General features: G+C 42.4%; 1 protein-coding gene across 1 annotated transcript in view; it reads left to right on the forward strand.

Moving 5' to 3' along the window:
* Positions 1 to 13355: 13355 nt before the first annotated feature.
* Positions 13356 to 21332, forward strand: part of LOC5518224 (cAMP-specific 3',5'-cyclic phosphodiesterase 4C) — a 37520-nt gene continuing 29543 nt past the window's right edge. The window contains exon 1 of the mRNA XM_032362863.2: positions 13356 to 13655. Within this exon, the coding sequence (XP_032218754.2) occupies positions 13577 to 13655 (79 nt within the window). The 5' untranslated portion in view covers positions 13356 to 13576. The remainder of the gene's footprint in view (positions 13656 to 21332) is intronic.

The following is a 21332-nucleotide window of genomic DNA, read 5'->3' on the forward strand; positions in this document are numbered from 1 at the left end:
AAGTCGAACTCGGATAACTCAAACTACAGGGGAAACCCCGATTATTCGAACTCGGATAACTCAAACTACAGGAGAACCCCGACTATTCGAACTCGGATAACTCAAAATACAGGAGAACCCCGATAAGTCGAACTCGGATAACTCAAACTACCCGATAACTCGAAATGACTCCAAGCTCCCTAGAGAATAATCTGCTAATTTTCGGTGAATTCTACTCGCATAACTCGAAGTGACTTTAAGTTCTCTAGAGACTTATTTCCAGTGTGTTCTGCTTGAATAACTCAAACTGACTTCTATCATTCCTAATCACGCGGACAAATAACTCGGACTGTTAGCTAACTCGAACTGTTTTAGTTTCCCTTGAGAATTCGGGTAAACAGGTCAGCGGTCGCCTCCCCTTCAAGCTAGGTGGGTAGTGCGCGTAGTTTACGCTGTTGCGAATTCTTTACTACTCAGCAATTTGAAAATGGCAGTTCACCTAGCATAAAAACCTGGCAAAATATGAGTACAATAAGCAGCAGCAAGTCATGGCATTGCATTTTGCCATTGGCACTGACAACGTTATTAAGATAGGTAATTTAAATAAAAAAAAATATAGTGAACTCGCAATGCTGAAAGGTTAGGCTTTTTCCATCTGAACTTATTGTCCTAAGAAAAATTTTGTTAAGTTCTGAGAAATTGAAATAAACATGCGAGAAAAAGATGATAATAGGGTAAATAATGAAAGATGTAAAGGGTTAATAATGCAATTCCAATTAAAAAAAATTGTAGACCTCTACGTAAAAAATCAAACAAGTTAACCGTGGCTAATAAAATGCGAATTGGGAGGGAAAAAAGATTGAACAACCGGAGTGGACGAAGACATAATAATCTGTTTTAAACAAAATGTTATCTTCACGTTAGATATCAATTGGTGGGTTATTAACTTGAAAACACCAGGTGTTATTTTTTCATTCTTTTAGACTTAACCCTCACTCGTAACCCTATTATACGTCTCGAAGAAGGGCTTGTTGTTAGAATATTTGCGTCATTCGTCAGTTTTTTCCTCACACAGTCTCGCCATTAGTATAGGCTTCGCGATAACTTCACAAGAACGTACGCTCTTATTGGCCCGATTGTTAATTTGGTTAATTATTCCACCAAGACATGGCAAGGTGTATTTCAATTTATTGACAAATTTTTTTCCCGTGCTATTATTATGATTCAAAATAAGTTCTGTTTAGGCTGGTGAGCGTCATTTAATGTATTTTGTTCGGTTGCTCACATCTTTATTTTAAACGAAGCTATTTGAGACAATCTCTATATAGATGTATATAGCTTATGCCATATACCTCGCAGGGCTGGGGTTTTTTCTCAGAAACAGAATTACGGAATAAGTCCTACTCGTCTATCACATGCGCAAATGTAACATAATATGTGCATACGTTCAGAAATTTCCGACTTCTCTAGACTGAAGAATTAAGAAAAACTCAAATGAGAATGATAAAATTTTTTATCAAACTAATTTAATCTTGGTTGTAATTATTTTTCTTCTGTTGAAAAATAGGCTGGCGAAATGTTAAGTTTGAATAGCAGCTACTTTTATATTGGCAGCAGTTTACAAATCAATTACGGTGTAATATCCTGATGGTTTCACTGTTGCCATGGCAGCGTTTGACGTGACACGATGTCGAGGTTATACCGGTGAAATTTCCCGCCTGTTTATTGGCTACGACATTGCAAACACAATCAGGTAATTACGTCTCTTTCGATAAGCTCTTCCTTTAGTGAAACGCGCACAGTCCGCTTATTCTATTTCACACTTGTACTAAACGTGATCCGGGTCTAATGGGAAAATACCTTCAGCTGCTCAAAGAAGCTATTGCTAGTAGATATCTAAAAAAAAAAACAGGTAAGTTTATCTTGGAGTTTGTGTAAACTTTGGGCGGATACGAATCCTTGAACAATTTCATTCTATTTGCCTTGAGGCAAAAATTCTGAACGTCATCCCTTAAGCGTTGTTTTACCACGAACTGAAATATTTGATGAACTTAGCATGAGTCAATTCAATATTTATTTCACATACCCTGTGAGCTTTTCAAGCTCTCTTAAATCTGAAGTTGAAATCAGACATGGATCCTCCTTTATAATTTCTCAGTTTTCGGCATGGAAAAAGAAGACAAATTTTGCATTAAGTGCAATATTTACACTCACATGCTTCGAATATTTATTTTAAAAATCGAGCTCAGGGTAACCTATTGTTCAGTTGTTGTTTTTCTCTTTTTGTTCGACTACAGTCGATAGTGTATTAATTAAAAATGGAGATTTAGTTAGGCCGTAAGAGGGGTTATCTTGTGGGCTTAAAAAGCTTGCGCGGCCTAGAAATATTACCGTACTTTATGATTGGTTTATTGTTAAATGCTAAATTTAAAAGCGGCAGAATATTTGGCTTTAGGGCTTTTCATTTATCTCAAACAAGGCTAGCTTCATATATTTTAGAATTGAATTTTGCAAATTCAATTTTAAGTCATACTTTCACACCATTATTATTATTTCTAAGACCTTATTTCCGAGATGAATGAAAAGAAAGCGTTTTTTTTGTTGCTTTAACAATTTATATAATTTTTTTTTGTTATATTTAAAAGCGCATCAACATACGAAGGACCAACATTCATTGAATTTTTTACTCCAACCTCTTAATTTCATTTTGGTTGTGGATGAGAGTCCTTAAGTGCTTAAACTTTACAAAACGCAGCCGTATATTATGAGAATTTTGCCTTCTCTCTTATTGTTTATTTTTACGAAAAAGACCATACGTTATTCAAAAATTATTATTTGACCCTGTCTTTTATTGTTTAAGTGATTATTCGGCACGGATGAGAGACTAGAAGTCATAAATTACACGATAGCCAGTCTTGCCCAGTACTTCTGAGTCTTGGTTCTGTCCAAACTCTCCTTGTTTTCTATAAACGCTTTTTGAGTTTCCTATGCAAGGGAAAACATGTTATTCTGTTCAAGAAAAGTAGATTTGTGTTAATTGCATGTTTTTTTTTATTTCTATAAGATTTCTTCCTATATTGACGTTTTCATGAAGTCCATACAAAGCCCACGAAGTAATATTTTCAAGTGCTTATATTACTTTTTCGACTTGTCGGTGTATTTCAAACAGCATTTTCAGTGCAAATGGCGAATGGCACATTGCAGTTCTAAGAGAGACCGCTGTAATTCTTTTCAAGAAAGAAGATAGTAAGGAAACTGATAGCACGATTTATATTCAATAGAAATTATGTCCAAATTATGTCCATCTCTCAATGTAGAACTTCCATTTGACAGGTAGCATTTGCCATTAGAGCGCTTTGTTGAAATTATAATTGTAGAAATGTCCATAGCTCGTTTCCTAATATTGCCGAGAAAGTGGTTCCGAGAGTAGCGTAGTTTAGTTGAGCAGTTTCCAAGGATGCCAGCCAATACGTCCTTAGATGCTCAAAAGTTTAATGTTCTGAGAGTAACCAAACATTACTTTTATACTTCGGAGAATAGTCGGACCTTGATCGGAAGTTTCAAATAATAGCCGATGAAATTGATGAATGTTTCACAAAATACTCGAAGACCTGATCGGATGTCTCGAAAAATAGTCAATACTTGCTCGCGTTTTTTCGAAGAATAGTCGTACTTGCTTTTTAGGTTATTTATTCAAGCCTTTTATTGCTAACGAAGTTAAAAATGCAAGGAATTTTCTCAGTAAAAGTGTTTTCAAGTAAAGGGAAAGGTTGTACTCTATCGCATAGGCTTAGATTGCTCATGATGAAATTCTGTATCTGAAGATGAGATAAACCGCTAAAATATGAACCAAGAGGTGCGTGTATAAATGGTTTGAGGGATAAAACACGATGTCATACATTTGGACATTTTAAACTGTTGAATACACCTTCAGCGGTACTTCTTGTTAAGCCCATGCCCCCTCCAAACCACCGTCTTTTTTCTCTTAAACCCCCCCCCCCCCCCCCCCCCCCACACACACACACACACACTTCTTTTACCTTCTAGTTACATTTTTTTTACTTTGATATGCCTTCTTTAAGCTGCTTAATCGGCCGCCATCTTGGATTTGAGTCTACGTGCGATCCCGTGGGCAAGCGGGATCAGCGGGACCTCGCCTCAATCTAAGATGACGGACGGTGATCCGATCGGCCAAGGTTTTTCGGGAGTAAAACAGGCAAAAGGGCGGTTGCACTTAGCCGTAGGTTCCATAAGTACACTAGAGTAGAGAAGTGCAATGTTTTCATTCAGCACTCTTTCTTGTCACCTACGAATGTGGGGGTTTGGGGAGGGGAGGGGGTGGTATCTCCCAATCTCCATTCGCCTGCATGTGTTTTCGCCAACATTTGTGCGAATTACATAACGAAATATATTTTAAGGATACTAAAGCGGTTCATTGTTTTCTTATGGAAAGGTTTACTGAATTTTATGAAAAAGAGGTGTTCGTTTTAAGGGTCTCGAGTGTTTGTTTGTTTTATTTGTCACATTAAACTAGTGCATAATGAAAACCAACTCAAACCACTTAACAGCTATCCAGTCTCACTTTGTCTAAGTTTCTCTCGAAACCTGTTAGTATATAGTGCAAATTTATTTATTTTCTCTCCTTGTACAGAACGCCACATCATGTACTTAGAAATAACCCAATCAAAAGCAAGCATCGCCAGACGTTCAGAGTATATCACGGCGCTGAGCTTAACTGCTTAAGTGACTCCTTGTATGGCTCTCTGTATTCATGACTTTTTAACTCAAAGTTGACCTGACATAATGAGCAAATGCTTTGCCATACCTCAAACAACACTAAAGTAAAACCAATACGACTCACTAATACTATAAATCCCCTGTATCGTTAAGCTGCACACTGTTTCCTGTTTCTTTTTATATTATCTCCTGTGCATAGAATTCTGACTATCTTGTAGGGGCACTGCGGTTCAAGAGAATATTTTCAGACTGCACGAATGGTGCCCGCAGAAACTCTCATTCGCGTTCGAATCTAGCCACTGAGAGAACACCACAACATCCCGTGAAGAATTTCCACAGTTTTTATTATGTTACATAAATGTTTCTAATATACTGTTTGAATTCAGCTTATAGCAAAAGAAGCTTATTTGAAAGCAAAATCCCAAACGATTGGCCTTTAGACGCAAGATCCCGATATTATCGCAGTTTTATTGTCGCTTCGTGATGATTATACTGCTCCCTGTGACATCGTAGAGGAAATCATTTGAAAAAAAAAAGTCTACTGCCTCCGGGACAAACGCATGTGGAATGGTAAGGAATACATCAGTCTTTGTAACTGCTTGAGTGTTTCAACCTGTTTTGTCTTTTTTTTTAAATCAGCCATGTTATCTTGAATGCGGGTACGCGAAAAAGACTGCATTTCTCTCTATCAAGACGGAGGTTCAGAATTGCATTACTTCATTTTTGTCTTGTGGTGATATCACCGAGTAGTGTTTTATTATTGATGATCACAAAATAAAATGTTTGTTCCGAAAATGTTTTGTCGTTAGCTTTTTTTTCAATTTAACTTTATTTCTAATGATCCCTGAAATCAGCCATGTATTAGAAGCTTTTGTTTGTGAACCATGCGAAAAGCGAGTGCTAATAATAAGAAAATGCAGCGGTTGAGCGGATCAAACACAGTTGTCTTTCGAAATCTATGATTTCCCGGAAACCGCGAGTGGTTAGTCATCGACTACCATACAATCTTGACTAGCAAATTCTCCAGAAACACCTTAAACAGTAATTGTGACGTTGAGGTTGTTATACATAAATTGTAATCACTCCGTGCATGAATAATTCGTTCCCTGTGTCGTGCATTTATCCTCCAGCTGTAGGGAGAACCGATTGACAAAGGAATCACGAGGCTAAGGCGGGCGACGCTCCAGCAACCACCGAAACCGGTGAGTCCCTTAAGTAACCTAGATAACGATACTCTGCTTATGACCGAGTGTATCCAGGAAGTTTCACAGTAAAAGTAGCGCTTTTCATCCGCTCACCATCCCGTACCAAGCGTTGAGTTGTTGGTGCCGATCATGACGACGACTTCGTCCCGCTTTTTTCTTCAGATCGTCGAGTGGTCGCACATTTCTAACCTATCAGACGGTTAATATTGAATATTTTGTGATGTTTTTATTGCTGACGAAGAACGGTGCAATTTGTACCCGCTTTGTTGTTTGTAGTTCCGTTTTTTCCCCTGAATAATTCGTAGAGGAATAATGATCATAATCTCTAATACTCTTTGCATTGCAAATAGGGGTTTCGTAACAAAATGCCCCGAAAAAAAAGTGATATTTTCCTTTTCCGTAATCGGATAAATTTTGTGTGTTTTTGTCATTTATATTTCATTTCGTTTAATTCCTAGGGGAATAATATAATATTAGCATGTGTTGTTATCAAGGGAGCAATTACTTAGTAGCGCCATAAATGTTAATTCATGACTGCTGTATCGGTCGACCATCTGTCCTTGTTTTCTTTTTCTTTTAAAAAGCGTCTCATGTCATCTCGTAGTTATACCCTCTCCGTCTTCTCTTATTTCGTACTTCCGCTTCTTGCAATCGAGCTGTACTCAAAAGATCGTCGAGTTGTGTGCGAAGCCAATAGAACCCCCCCCCCCCCCCCCCCCCCACCACACACACACACACTGCCACCATATCATCTCCTTCGGGGATTCGTTTCTCTCTTGTTTTAAGATCCAATATTGCGCGAGTAATTGGCGAACAGACAGTTTTAAGACATCGCTACCTTATAGTCCGGATATAAGATTTTAACTTATTTTTTTCGATTAAAAGAGCTATCAATATCAATTATTGCCGCGGTCTCTTTTACTTTTTCAAACTATTGACACTGGCTCTCTTGTTTTCGTTTCGTTTTGGTCGAACCTGAGGAATATCTCCGACAACGGCGGCATCAATCGAGTTAACAATCATGAGGAGTTTGCATTCATATGCCCGGTTACCATCAATTAATCTAAAGGGTGTATTTTTTAACTCGAACGCAAATATTTCTAATTAATTATACAAAACACATTTAATCTTCAAAACGTTTGCTTTCAAAACTCGTTTTCATTCTGAGCAATTAGATGGTTGTAAATAAAGTCAGTCTGCCCAAAGCTCAAACAACGCTCTTTTCTTCCGACTTTCTCGTTTAGAAGTTTACCTTTCGACGTGCTTGAGTCTGAAAAAGAACAACGGATTTGACAAACAACCTAAAAATAAATATCTATTTGGAAAAGAAAAACAATAGATGTAGGAATTGATTTCTGAATTTCGCTAGGCGGTAATGTACATAGACCCTACGATATTGAAGTGGTCGTGTCTTTTATTCAATTAATTATCACACCTCAAAAATGTTTAATTTGAAACGAATATCCATCTTTTATAAGAGCCTTAAGTTTGAATTTCTATTCGTACCGGATCTTCGGGAGGAGGCCTATGGAAAGTTTGCTTCTATTAGAAAAACACTTGGTTGAAAAATACTGCGAACATCTCTATCTATTGTTCATCCATTTATAGGGAGATAATGTGAATTCATTATCTGTAATTCATTATCAGTGGTCAAAGTAACCTAGAAATAATGTACTAATTTTCATAGAATGTATTTCTGTAGTTCGCTGTAAGACCATGCGCGATTGCTCGCACAACGTTCGAATGTATTCGGGTATCGATACCTGATTTGCATAATTCTAATCGATCATACAAACATTTGATCAATTGACCCATCTTTCCCAATGATCATCATTGAATGATTTTGTTCTGATTTCACATGACCTAACTTTTCTTTCATACATATTTGAATACCCTTCGTTTGATATCTTTTTTATGCATTTTCTTTTCGTGGTTGCTCAAAGTCATGCATAATTGATTTTTTTCTTTTTAATATATAAATGATTTTCCTTCGCTTGTCAATATTATTTCTGTATGTGAGTTCAAAATTAAAATGTAAAAGTTTATGTTCTTTTGGTTGATGAAAGCCTTCAAGTTGGTATTTTTTTAACGAGAATAAAAGTACTTTTCCCGCCAAAACACAAAACGCGCGTGTAACACAACTGCTTCTGCTTTTCGGAGGCCATTATCAGATGTTCTCTCACAAAACATCTCGGAATCTTAAAATGCCACAAACGCAGGGCTGCGGCTAACATTTCTATGGCTTGCGGTTTAAACTGATGAATTCAACCTTTATTTTATCAGTGAGTGTTAGTAAATTAAGATTGATGCTCGGTCAATGCCCTCCCACCGAGAACACAATTTAGGCCGTGCTGGTGAAACCGCTAGCTCCGTTTGATCTTGCCCACCCCCTGCTTTCCGATTATACGCTCGTTACCACTGAAATATGTTTACAGAAACGTTTGTGCGTTTTAAATTCCCGTTGGTTTCTTTTTATTAGTTGGGCTACATTTTAACAAATGATTTTCAATCTAGGTATATTTTATATACTTTTATAAAAATTGTGTTAACCATAGAAGAGGTATTTCTTAATGTATCCCTCCTTATTTCTCTCGTTTTTATGGCTGGAGATTAAGCGCGCGGGAATATAGATTTGCGCACGCCACCAATACTTTTTGTGCCCTTATTTCTAATCCTTGAGAATCCTTTGTCATTTATTATTTTTTTTTGTTTATTGCTTTTTTTTTCTTTGTGTGGTTTTAATTCTACGGTGAATTTATGAATTGTTTAATTTCAAGATAAAGTATGGTTAGGTTTGTAAACATGCATTTTTCGAACGAGTCGCGCCGCTAACGGGAGCACAATAGTATTACTCAACTGCGAGAACTCTCTTTCGGCACTTATAATAACCCTACTTTAGTATCAGAACCAGCATACTGTCCACCTTCTACCTATAAGAGACACCTGCTTTCAGCTATCTTAAATGTTCTGCATTATATTAATTATTTGCAGTAACTTTCTACTGATCCTTTCAGAGGCGTAACTAGAATGAGGCTCTTAGGGTTTAGGTGCCTCCTAATTTAGACATCATATAGGATAGGCTATGATAGGATAGGATGACAGGGAAAAAGCGAAACACCCATAATTTCCGGTTTTCATAAGCCCTTGAAATATCTTTCAGCAGTAACGTACTCTAATGTTCTCTTTTCTTTTTAACCACTACTAGAGCACTTTGTTTCATGGGTTGACCAGAACCTCTCTACTAGAGCACCTTGTTTCATGGGTTGACCAGAACCTCTTTACTAGGGCACAGTGTTTCATGGGTTGACCAGAACCTCTCTACTAGGGCACAGTGTTTCATGGGTTAATCAGAACCTCTCTACTAGAGCACTTTGTTTCATGGGTTGACCAGAACCTCTCTATATTGAAAATATGGGACACCTTCCCTTTTAAAAAATCCTGGGTACACCACTCTTTATCAATTGACAAACTTCGGAAGCCATTAAGCAAAACCAGTAAAACATCGGATATTAAGTCGTCATACTTACCGAATAATTCTTTGTATTCGCCATCGTATTCGCGGTATAAATCGTAGAAGATTTCAACATTATTTTAAACAGAGGGGCACGTGCGAAAAATCATGGCCAGCCAAATCGCGGACAGCCAAAGGGAGCCCAAATCTTGGTACACATAGACAGGCGCCGTCCAAATCGAATCTAGAGAGAACGCATGTAGCTACTAATTTCTCATCAGGGGAGGGGACGGGAGATTTCGTTTCCAAGATGACGGCGTCTTGTTCCACAGGAAGCCCACATTGATTGAGCTCGCCTTTCTGGTGGCTACTTCAGCTAAATAGGGGACTTGCGCTAAGAAATCAGGTGACTGTTTGGATTGCAAACTAGCGCGCGCTCAGGCTATTAGCGGCAAAATAACAACACCAAAAAGAAAGTTATTCAGCGCTTACAAAGAAAGCTAGAATTCTTTTCTTTCAAAAAGGGTTTAGTTACATTTAAAGGTTTTATTTTTTCGTCGTTCTCTGGTGACGTGCGCAGTCATTTCTAATTTGATTATTTTGTTTTGAATTTGCCACCCAGAAAGGTCACGTGATCTCTTAGCGCAAGTGCCCTTTTACGGCATACCGTATAACGATCACTTATTCTTCTGACGTTCGACTATAGCAGGATGTTTTTTTAAATGATTGAGTCGCAACCTGTTTCTGGACTTATACTAATTTTTACCTCGATTTCATCGATTATAAACCCAAAAAGCTTTTATTCATTTAATAACAATGATAATTATGATAATGATACATGTATTTATACTTTTAACAATTAGAATACGAGTCGAGTTTTTTGTGAGTCAATAGATAGTCAACGGGCCGCGTAGCGCCGAGTTGACTATTTGACTCATAGAAAACGAGAACGGGTAGTCTAATTGTTTTAGTATAAATCCACTTACATACTACCTCCAAATAAATGACGATTTTGATGATTCTTAATAAATAACCGCCTTTATCGCGAAAAGCAACGGCTTTTTCGCCTTTCACTATATATGGCTCAATAGATAGTGAGTACAGGAGCCAATCAAATTGCGAGATTCGTGATAGTATGTGAGTGGATTAATACTAAAGATATATATATTTGGAATTAAGTTTTCTCGATTGATAATGAAATCGGTTCCTCTTAAATTGACCTCAAACGCGTAGCTCTAATTCTCAGTGGTTATAAAAAGTCCTTTTGCGGCTTCAGATGAGCTTAGTGTTTCTCTGCTAACTTTTACTAGATGACATATTAGCTTTGGCGGGAGCGATGCTTATCCGCTGGCCAAGGCAAAAATTGTGAGCGAGGGTTATGGCGTTCCATGGCCTTCTGGGTAATTTCAAGATGGCGGACATGGACCAGATTGCTGCATTGGAGGCGTGACTATAAAAAAAAACAAGTGTGACATTGATTGTCACGCCGCGTGACAAGCGAATAAGCGTGAGAATCAGCGTCATTTCATTGTGAGACATTACATAACTAGACTGCGTAACACTTGGTATTGTGCAACGTAAAACTGTTCTGCTTGGCTGGATTTCGTGACTCGAGAAGTGTGACATAACAATGGCTTGCTTGAGTGGATATCTGGACATCGACTGAAGCCTGTATCATTGGATCATCAGCCGTTGAAGATGCGTGACATGACGCCTGTTTGGCCGCTGCTGTGTAACATAGTATCCGCACATTGTCGCGTGACATATGCTTGACATGTGGATTTTGTGACTCGGAAAATGTGACATGGCGTGACCAGTACAACTTTAATAAACATAAGTTTCAAATCACGAAATCTTTCAGGCGTTGGTATTACGTCAGAAGTCAATGTATTTTACTATCGAGTTGCGTTACATTTGAACGTGGGTCACGTGGTCGGTCTGCTGTGGCGCATACCGTGTGCGTTGCGTGATGGATGTGGCTTATTGCGTGACTGATTCAACAGATTCATGGCAATAACGTATGATTGCGTTATTTGTGGCGACTCGTGCATCAAGAGCGTGACGTCCCACTTCTGACACCATATAAGCTGACTAGGTCAACCGGGATGAATCAGCAAGCTTCAGATGCTCATAGCCGAATTCTCCTTACCGCCGAGAGTTCAATTCTGTCATTTCTCGTCTGGGAATAGCGCGTAGCTAATCATACCACGGTGACCAATCGATTCCCTTGCAGTGTGCATTGAAATGGTTTAGGCTATATATTCTCACACTTACGACTTGTATTATTTGTAATCATAATGAGTTAGAATTGGCCCAGGTGCAACACAAATAGTATTCTCGAGATTAAAAATGTTCAACTTCTGCTTTAAATTTAGTAAGTGCAGATTTCAAACCATCTTTTTCTACTGCTTTCTATAATCTGTTTCAATCCTCGTCAATTCTTATCTCTTCTTTTTTTTTTGGTAGTCAATCTTAACGCGGAACCGGGGACACTCATTTCAAAATGCAACCGCATATTGAAATTGTCAACACGTTCTGCTACAAGGCTGTAAAATACAAAGTTTCCATTTACGGTTACACCAAAAGGCAACCAAAGCACGCTTACGCCAAAAGGCCGCCAACGCGATGGATCATGGGAAAGGTCAGCTCTTAATTATGGAAGTAACATCTAAAGTGACAGTCCCTTAATGCCTGAAGGTGTTTGACTGCCTATCAGTTATTCGATAACCCCCTAACCGCTATTACGTGCGTAGTTTGTCGGCGTGCGCAGGCGATGACAAATTATTTCAGCATCGTGTTTTGACTCTCTTAGTAATGACTCTCCCATAAGAAGATTACCAACGATAAGCGAGTACGCTAGCGCTATAAGCCGGTACAAGTGCATTTAGTTCTGTGTATGTAAGCACGATTAGGCAGCCCGACACACGGTGTTGTATTTGTCTCGTGCTTTTTGCTCCACATGTTGTTCGTCCTACAGTTCGTTTCTTGGTCAGGTGTACCCGTACGCCAGGTAATGGACGTAATCTCTTTGAATCGCACAAAAAATAAACACATCTCCATTAGCTTAACCGCTTTTTGTAACATTATTTCATCTATTCATAAAGCAAATTGTTCGCGTATTGTTTTTCTTTTAGGCTATAGGTCTAGCTGCTCTCGTGTTCGCGTGTTTGTGTGAGACTACATGTTCTCGAGTCTGTCCTATTTTTTCTTCACCATTTTTTTCAAGAGCAAAGTGATGACTTATTTATCACACTTTACATAGAATCCAGCAAAACAGAGAAAAAACTGGGAATGCATTTGCATTTAAAACCTCGATTAGGGGGTCGTGATCTCAAAGATAAGTCTCAAGTGTGTTTTCATTTATGGGCATAGTAATTATGATTTTAGAGGCGAGAAGTATTAAAATCACAGGTATTTTTGTGGCTCCGGCCTATGTAATTACCTTTCAAGCTTTTCCTGCTGAACTTATAACTCTGCAAAATTTTAATCCGAAGTAGCAATATCGGCTTTCCTACAGGTTAATTATAGCAAACCTCAGGCACCGGGTTAGGTATTGGAGCTGATTGACTTTCTGATCGATTTTGAAATTTATACGCCACTTGAGAGTGCAATTCTAACCTGATCCAAAAATATATTCTGCTGTACAAACATGTATTGTGTCTGATATTCTATACCCGCATTGAACCACCAAATGCCTGAAATCGCTTGGGGTATCTGTGATGGAAATCCGCGACCATTTGCCCTTCTTTTCCGGCGAGAATAGCCACGCATTCCTGGCATGTTATTATCATAATTGGCCGCTTAGAAATCTCGTTTTTGTGTTGATCTTGTCTCTCTTTAATAGTGGTCAAGGTGCCCTGGGTCTCGGCCGGAATAACTCAGATTCTACCGCATCCACCACTTCGGATGCTCTTTTTTTTTCTCTTTTTTTTTTTTTCGGCCAAATTGCAAACTGCTCCGGGTTTCTAGCGCTATGACTGTCGCCATGAGCGTGATTCACGCCTGTGCGTCTGTCTAGGTGTGTGACAAGATGCTCATTACATCGCTGGTCTCCAAGGTATCTGATTGGCCGTAGTCTGTGTGTATACGGTCTCTGGATAAACTGGTCATTTGACTTGGATAAACCGTTCGCCGTTTCATTATAAGCATATACAGTCACTGAAATAACGCCGGCAAAGGTCTTCTTTGACACGCTCTTCTGAGCATGAAGAAGGGGAAAATGAGAATGGAGACGGGGAATTCTTCAACGAGGAAACTCGAGAAACCGGTCAAACAGAAGCGAGGTAAAAATAATAATTGTATAGTACCAATATTAGGCATCGATTTGGATGTCAAATCCTCTTGTCCTTTGCAATGTCGGCAAGTTTGTAGAAAAAGCTCTCGTTGGTATTGTCATTCTCAAGTTAAAGATTCTTTCACCTATTTCGAGGGCATTGAATTTCTTGTTTACCAAGACCGTCCCTATGAAAACTCGGATCTTCGCTCTTTCTTACTTCAGATGTTCCAATTAGAGTTTTTTTCCTGTGCTTTGCTTTCCTGTGAGCCTTTTTCTTTTGACAGATCAATCGACATTCAATCGGTTAATTGACTTTTTATTATCTTACTTAGAATTACAATTTTGCCAAGGAAAACTACGAATATCAGCATTGCAAATATTATTCCTCACTTGAAGCCGTGCGGACCGTATAAGTAAGAGAAGAGCGCGTATCTAGTGAACCTTGTAAAAGTGGCGATGTAAACTGTGGTGATCATGATTACAATGATCATGGTTTCTGATACAAAGTTCTTTTTAGATTTTCTACTATTCTAGGTTTTTTTAACCGAGTTGTAACTATCAAATCTTCAATATGGATATTCCCGCATGAATCATTCTTAACTAGAATATTCTAATCATTGTGAAAATTAGCAATGAGAAAAGAAACTAATCAAGAACATTTATTTTGCCGATTTTCACACTCGTATAGACAAACATGGTATACCGTTTATGGTAATTGCATTAACTTTATTTTGCCGTACTGTGGCATATATTTTCTTACTCTTATTACAAAATATGTATTTTTCGCTTTGGGTTTCAATGAGGAATTTTTTAAATTTTTTTTCTGCTCTTACCTAGGGCAAATGTCGTGGGGAAAATGTCACAATAGCAGTTTTCTAATGAAAATATTGCCTTTCTTTCATGTACAAATCGAATTGGTGTCAGATTAGGACGGATAGCTTTATTGTCGATTCTTGGTATTTTCCTAGAACAAAAGTAACCGACGAGCGACGGTTGAAATTAGATGAAACAAACCAAATCTCTCCATCTTCTGCCGCCGCTTTAAGGCTCTGACAACCATTTCTCCGACAAAAAAAAACCTATCATGACTCAAAATAATTACTATTTTTATATTCAACTCCCACTGGTTTTCTCCCCTGTTTCTAAGAAAACCTTTTGGTATTTCCCGTTAATGTAATGCTTTGTATGGATCCAAAAGGGAAATGAAAATTTTGCCAACTGTCTGTCTTATTTTCGCCTCATTTCATTCATTGCCATTTGCATTCCGATAAAACAAATAAACGACCACGAAACCCCGTGACCTGAATTTAGCGACAGCACCAACACTCCTTGTAGCACTTGAAACGGACCGAACATCTATCGACAGAATATTCAGATTGAGACTCCTGAGAAATCCCGCTGTGCCTAACAAGCTATCAGAGGTTTCTTGTTATTGAAACAAGCCGAAAAAGACGCGTTGATCACAATGCCTGACAAAATCTTATTGGCCGCTTTGAACGTAGGCGTGGGAAAATAAAAGCTCATTTCAAAAAAATAATGGTGTGTTATAATCAAAACAAATTCGTCGTCATCTCATCATTTTCGCTATATTAAAAATAAACACAGTGAGCTTTTGGCGTCCCACTGAGCTAATAAGAAGTTTTTGAAAGCTCTCGATTATTTTTATTTTTTGAATTATATTGAGATCTTGTCTGCTGCCTAATTGATAGCGTCTGCGTCGCCGTTCTTGTGCGGACACGTAGGTATGAGCAGGAAGAAAGACGCCGTGTGGAACGCACTCAATCGTGAGTCGTGCCCGGGACAATCTGCCATAACAGCTTTCCTTCAACGATTAATCGTAAAGAATGCTATCATGTGGAAAAGCGGACATAATTCTAATTCTTAGTTGGAGTCTAAGATGAAACATTGTAAAACTAGTCGTAAGAAAATAATTTCTAATGAATTTCTTATAGATTATGACCCCTACCCTCCCATTCAAGTCTGCTAGCTTTCTTCTTCTACCCACTCTACCCTTTACTCTACAGCCACTACCCCTACCCTTCACTCTACACCCACTACCCCTACCCCTCACACTACACCCACTACCCCTACCCTTCACTCTACACCCACTACCCCTACCCTTCACTCTACACCCACTACCCCTACCCTTCACTCTACACCCACTACCCCTACCCTTCACTCTACACCCACTACCCCTACCCTTCACTCTACACCCACTACCCCTACCCTTCACTCTACACCCATTGCCCCTACCCTTTACTCTACACCCACTACCCCTACCCTTCACTCTACACCCACTACCCCTACCCTTCACCCTACACCCACTACCCCTACCCTTCACTCTACACCCACTACCCCTACCCTTCACTCTACACCCACTACCCCTACCCTTCACTCTACACCCACTACACCTACCCTTCACTCTACACCCACTACCCCTACCCCTCACACTACACCCACTACCCCTACCCTTCACTCTACACCCACTACCCCTACCCCTCACACTACACCCACTACCCCTACCCTTCACTCTACACCCACTACCCCTACCCCTCACACTACACCCACTACCCCTACCCTTCACTCTACACCCACTACCCCTACCCTTTACTCTACACCCACTACCCCTACCCTTTACTCTACAGCCACTACCCTTACCCTTCACTCTACACCCACTACACCTACCCTTCACTCTACACCCACTACCCCTACCCCTCACACTACACCCACTACCCCTACCCTTCACTCTACACCCACTACCCCTACCCTTCACTCTACACTCACTACCCCTACCCTTCACTCTACACTCACTACCCCTACCCTTCACTCTACACCCACTACCCCTACCCTTCACTCTACACCCACTACCCCTACCCTTCACTCTACACCCACTACCCCTACCCTTCACTCTACACCCACTACCCCTACCCTTCACTCTACACCCACTACCCCTACCCTTCACTCTACACCCACTACCCCTACCCTTCACTCTACACCCACTACCCCTACCCTTCACTCTACACCCACTACCCCTACCCTTCACTCTACACCCACTACCCTTACCCTTCACTCTACACCCACTACCCCTACCCTTCACTCTACACCCACTACCCCTACCCCTACCCTTCACTCTACACCCACTACCCCTACCCTTTACTCTACACCCACTACCCTTACCCTTCACTCTACACCCACTACCCCTATCCTTCACTCTACACCCACTATCCCTACCCTTCACTCTACACTCACTACCCCTACCCTTTACTCTACACCCACTACCCTTACCCTTCACTCTACACCCACTACCCCTACCCTTCACTCTACACCCACTACCCCTACCCCTCACACTACACCCACTACCCCTACCCTTCACTCTACACCCACTACCCCTACCCTTTACTCTACACCCACTACCCCTACCCTTTACTCTACAGCCACTACCCTTACCCTTCACTCTACACCCACTACACCTACCCTTCACTCTACACCCACTACCCCTACCCCTCACACTACACCCACTACCCCTACCCTTCACTCTACACCCACTACCCCTACCCTTCACTCTACACTCACTACCCCTACCCTTCACTCTACACTCACTACCCCTACCCTTCACTCTACACCCACTACCCCTACCCTTCACTCTACACCCACTACCCCTACCCTTCACTCTACACCCACTACCCCTACCCTTCACTCTACACCCACTACCCCTACCCTTCACTCTACACCCACTACCCCTACCCTTCACTCTACACCCACTACCCCTACCCTTCACTCTACACCCACTACCCCTACCCTTCACTCTACACCCACTACCCCTACCCTTCACTCTACACCCACTACCCTTACCCTTCACTCTACACCCACTACCCCTACCCTTCACTCTACACCCACTACCCCTACCCCTACCCTTCACTCTACACCCACTACCCCTACCCTTTACTCTACACCCACTACCCTTACCCTTCACTCTACACCCACTACCCCTATCCTTCACTCTACACCCACTATCCCTACCCTTCACTCTACACTCACTACCCCTACCCTTTACTCTACACCCACTGCCCTTACCCTTCACTCTACACCCACTACCCCTATCCTTCACTCTACACCCATTATCCCTACCCTTCACTCTACACCCACTATCCCTACCCTTCACTCTACACCCACTACCACTACCCTTCACTCTACACCCACTACCCCTACCCTTCACTCTACACCCACTACCCCTACCCTTCACTCTACACCCACTACCCCTACCCTTCACTCTACACCCACTACCCCTACCCTTCACTCTACACCCACTACCCCTACCCTTCACTCTACACCCACTACACCTACCCTTCACTCTACACCCACTACCCCTACCCTTCACTCTACACCCACTACCCCTACCCTTCACTCTACACCCACTACACCTACCCTTCACTCTACACCCACTACACCTACCCTTCACTCTACACCCACTACCCCTACCCTTCACTCTACACTCACTGCCCCTACCCTTCACTCTACCCTCACTACCCCTACCCTTTACTCTACACCCACTACCCCTACCCTTCACTCTACACCCACTACACCTACCCTTCACTCTACACCCACTACACCTACCCTTCACTCTACACCCACTACCCCTACCCTTCACTCTACACTCACTGCCCCTACCCTTCACTCTACACCCACTACCCCTACCCTTCACTCTACACCCACTACCCCTACCCTTCACACTACACCCACTACACCTACCCTTCACTCTACACCCACTACCCCTACCCTTCACTCTACACCCACTGCCCCTACCCTTCACTCTACACCCACTATCCCTATCCTTCACACTACACCCACTATCCCTACCCTTCACTCTACACCTACTACCCCTACCCTTTACTCTACACCTACTACCCCTACCCTTCACTCTACACCCACTACCCCTACCCTTCACTCTACACCCACTACCCTTACCCTTCACTCTACACCCACTACCCTTCACTCTACACTCACTATCCCTACACTACACCCACTACCCCTACCCTTCACTCTACACCTACTACCCCTACCCTTCACTCTACACCCACTACCCCTATCCTTCACTCTACACCCACTATCCCTACCCTGCACTCTACACCCACTATCCCTACCCTTCACTCTACACCCACTACCCCTACCCTTCACTCTACACCCACTACCCCTACCCTTCACTCTACACCCACTACCCTTACCCTTCACTCTACACCCACTACCCCTATCCTTCACTCTACACCCACTACCCCTACCCTTCACTCTACACCCATTGCACCTACCCTTCACTCTACACCCACTACCCTTACCCTTCACTCTACACCCACTACCCCTATCCTTCACTCTACACCCACTACCCCTATCCTTTACTCTACACCCACTACCCCTACCCTTCACTCTACACCCACTACCCCTACCCTTCACACTACACCCATTGCACCTACCCTTCACTCTACACCCACTACCCCTACCCTTCACTCTACACCCACTACCCCTACCCTTCACTCTACACCCACTACCCCTACCCTTCACACTACACCCATTGCACCTACCCTTCACTCTACACTCACTACCCCTACCCTTCACTCTACACCCACTATCCCTACCCTTCACTCTACACCCACTACCCCTATCCTTCACTCTACACCCACTACCCCTACCCTTCACTCTACACCCACTACCCCTACCCTTCACTCTACACCCACTACCCCTACCCTTCACACTACACCCATTGCACCTACCCTTCACTCTACACTCACTACCCCTACCCTTCACTCTACACCCACTATCCCTACCCTTCACTCTACACCCACTACCCCTATCCTTCACTCTACACCCACTACCCCTACCCTTCACACTACACCCACTACCCCTACCCTTCACTCTACACTCACTACCCCTACCCTTCACACTACACCCACTACCCCTACCCTTCACTCTACACCCACTATCCCTACCCTTCACACTACACCCATTGCACCTACCCTTCACTCTACACTCACTACCCCTACCCTTCACTCTACACCCACTATCCCTACCCTTCACTCTACACCCACTACCCCTATCCTTCACTCTACACCCACTACCCCTACCCTTCACTCTACACCCACTACCCCTACCCTTCACTCTACACTCACTACCCCTACCCTTCACTCTACACCCACTATCCCTACCCTTCACTCTACACCCACTACCCCTATCCTTCACTCTACACCCACTATCCCTACCCTTCACTCTACACCCACTACCCCTACCCTTCACTCTACACCCACTACCCCTACCCTTCACTCTACACCCACTACCCCTACCCTTCACTCTACACCCACTACCCCTACCCTTCACTCTACACCCACTGCCCCTACCCTTCACTCTACACCCACTACCCCTACCCTTCACTCTACACCCACTACCCCTACCCTTCACTCTACACCCACTATCCCTACCCTTCACTCTACACCCACTATCCCTACCCTTCACACTACACCCATTGCACCTACCCTTCACTCTACACTCACTACCCCTACCCTTCACTCTACACCCACTACCCCTACCCTTTACTCTACACCCACTACCCCTACCCTTCACTCTACACTCACTACCCCTACCCTTCACTCTACACCCACTATCCCTACCCTTCACTCTACACCCACTACCCCTATCCTTCACTCTACACCCACTATCCCTACCCTTCACTCTACACCCACTACCCCTACCCTTCACTCTACACCCACTACCCCTACCCTTCACTCTACACCCACTACCCCTACCCTTCACTCTACACCCACTACCCCTACCCTTCACTCTACACCCACTGCCCCTACCCTTCACTCTACACCCACTACCCCTACCCTTCACTCTACACCCACTACCCCTACCCTTCACTCTACACCCACTACCCCTACCCTTCACTCTACACCCACTGCCCCTACCCTTCACTCTACACCCACTACCCCTACCCTTCACTCTACACCCACTACCCCTACCCTTTACACTACACCCACTACCCCTACCCTTCACTCTACACCCACTGCCCCTACCCTTCACACTACACCCACTACCCCTACCCTTCACTCTACACTCACTATCCCTACCCTTCACTCTACACCCACTACCCCTACCCTTCACTCTACACCCACTACCCCTACCCTTTACTCTACACCCACTATCCCTACCCTTCACTCTACACCCACTTCCCCTACCCTTCACTCTACACCCACTACCCCTACCCTTCACTCTACACCCACTACCCCTACCCTTCACTCTACACCCACTACACCTACCCTTCACTCTACACCCACTACCCCTACCCTTTACTCTACACCCACTACCCCTATCCTTTACTCTACACCCACTACCCCTACCCTTCACTCTACACCCATTGCCCCTACCCTTCACTCTACACTCACTGCCCCTACCCTTCACTCTACACCCACTACCCCTACCCTTCACTCTACACCCACTACCCCTACCCTTTACTCTACACCCACTACCCCTACCCTTCACACTACACCCACTACACCTACCCTTCAATCTACACCCACTACCCCTACCCTTCACTCTACACCCACTACCCTTCACTCTACACCCACTGCCTCCTTTCCGCACCAGCTAACTCTTCAAAGTACCCCCTCTACTTCATGGTGCCTTAGTATGAATTCCAGTT

The sequence above is a fragment of the Nematostella vectensis genome, chromosome 1, assembly GCF_932526225.1.
Source record: "Nematostella vectensis chromosome 1, jaNemVect1.1, whole genome shotgun sequence".
NCBI classification, from domain to species: Eukaryota; Metazoa; Cnidaria; class Anthozoa; order Actiniaria; family Edwardsiidae; genus Nematostella; species Nematostella vectensis.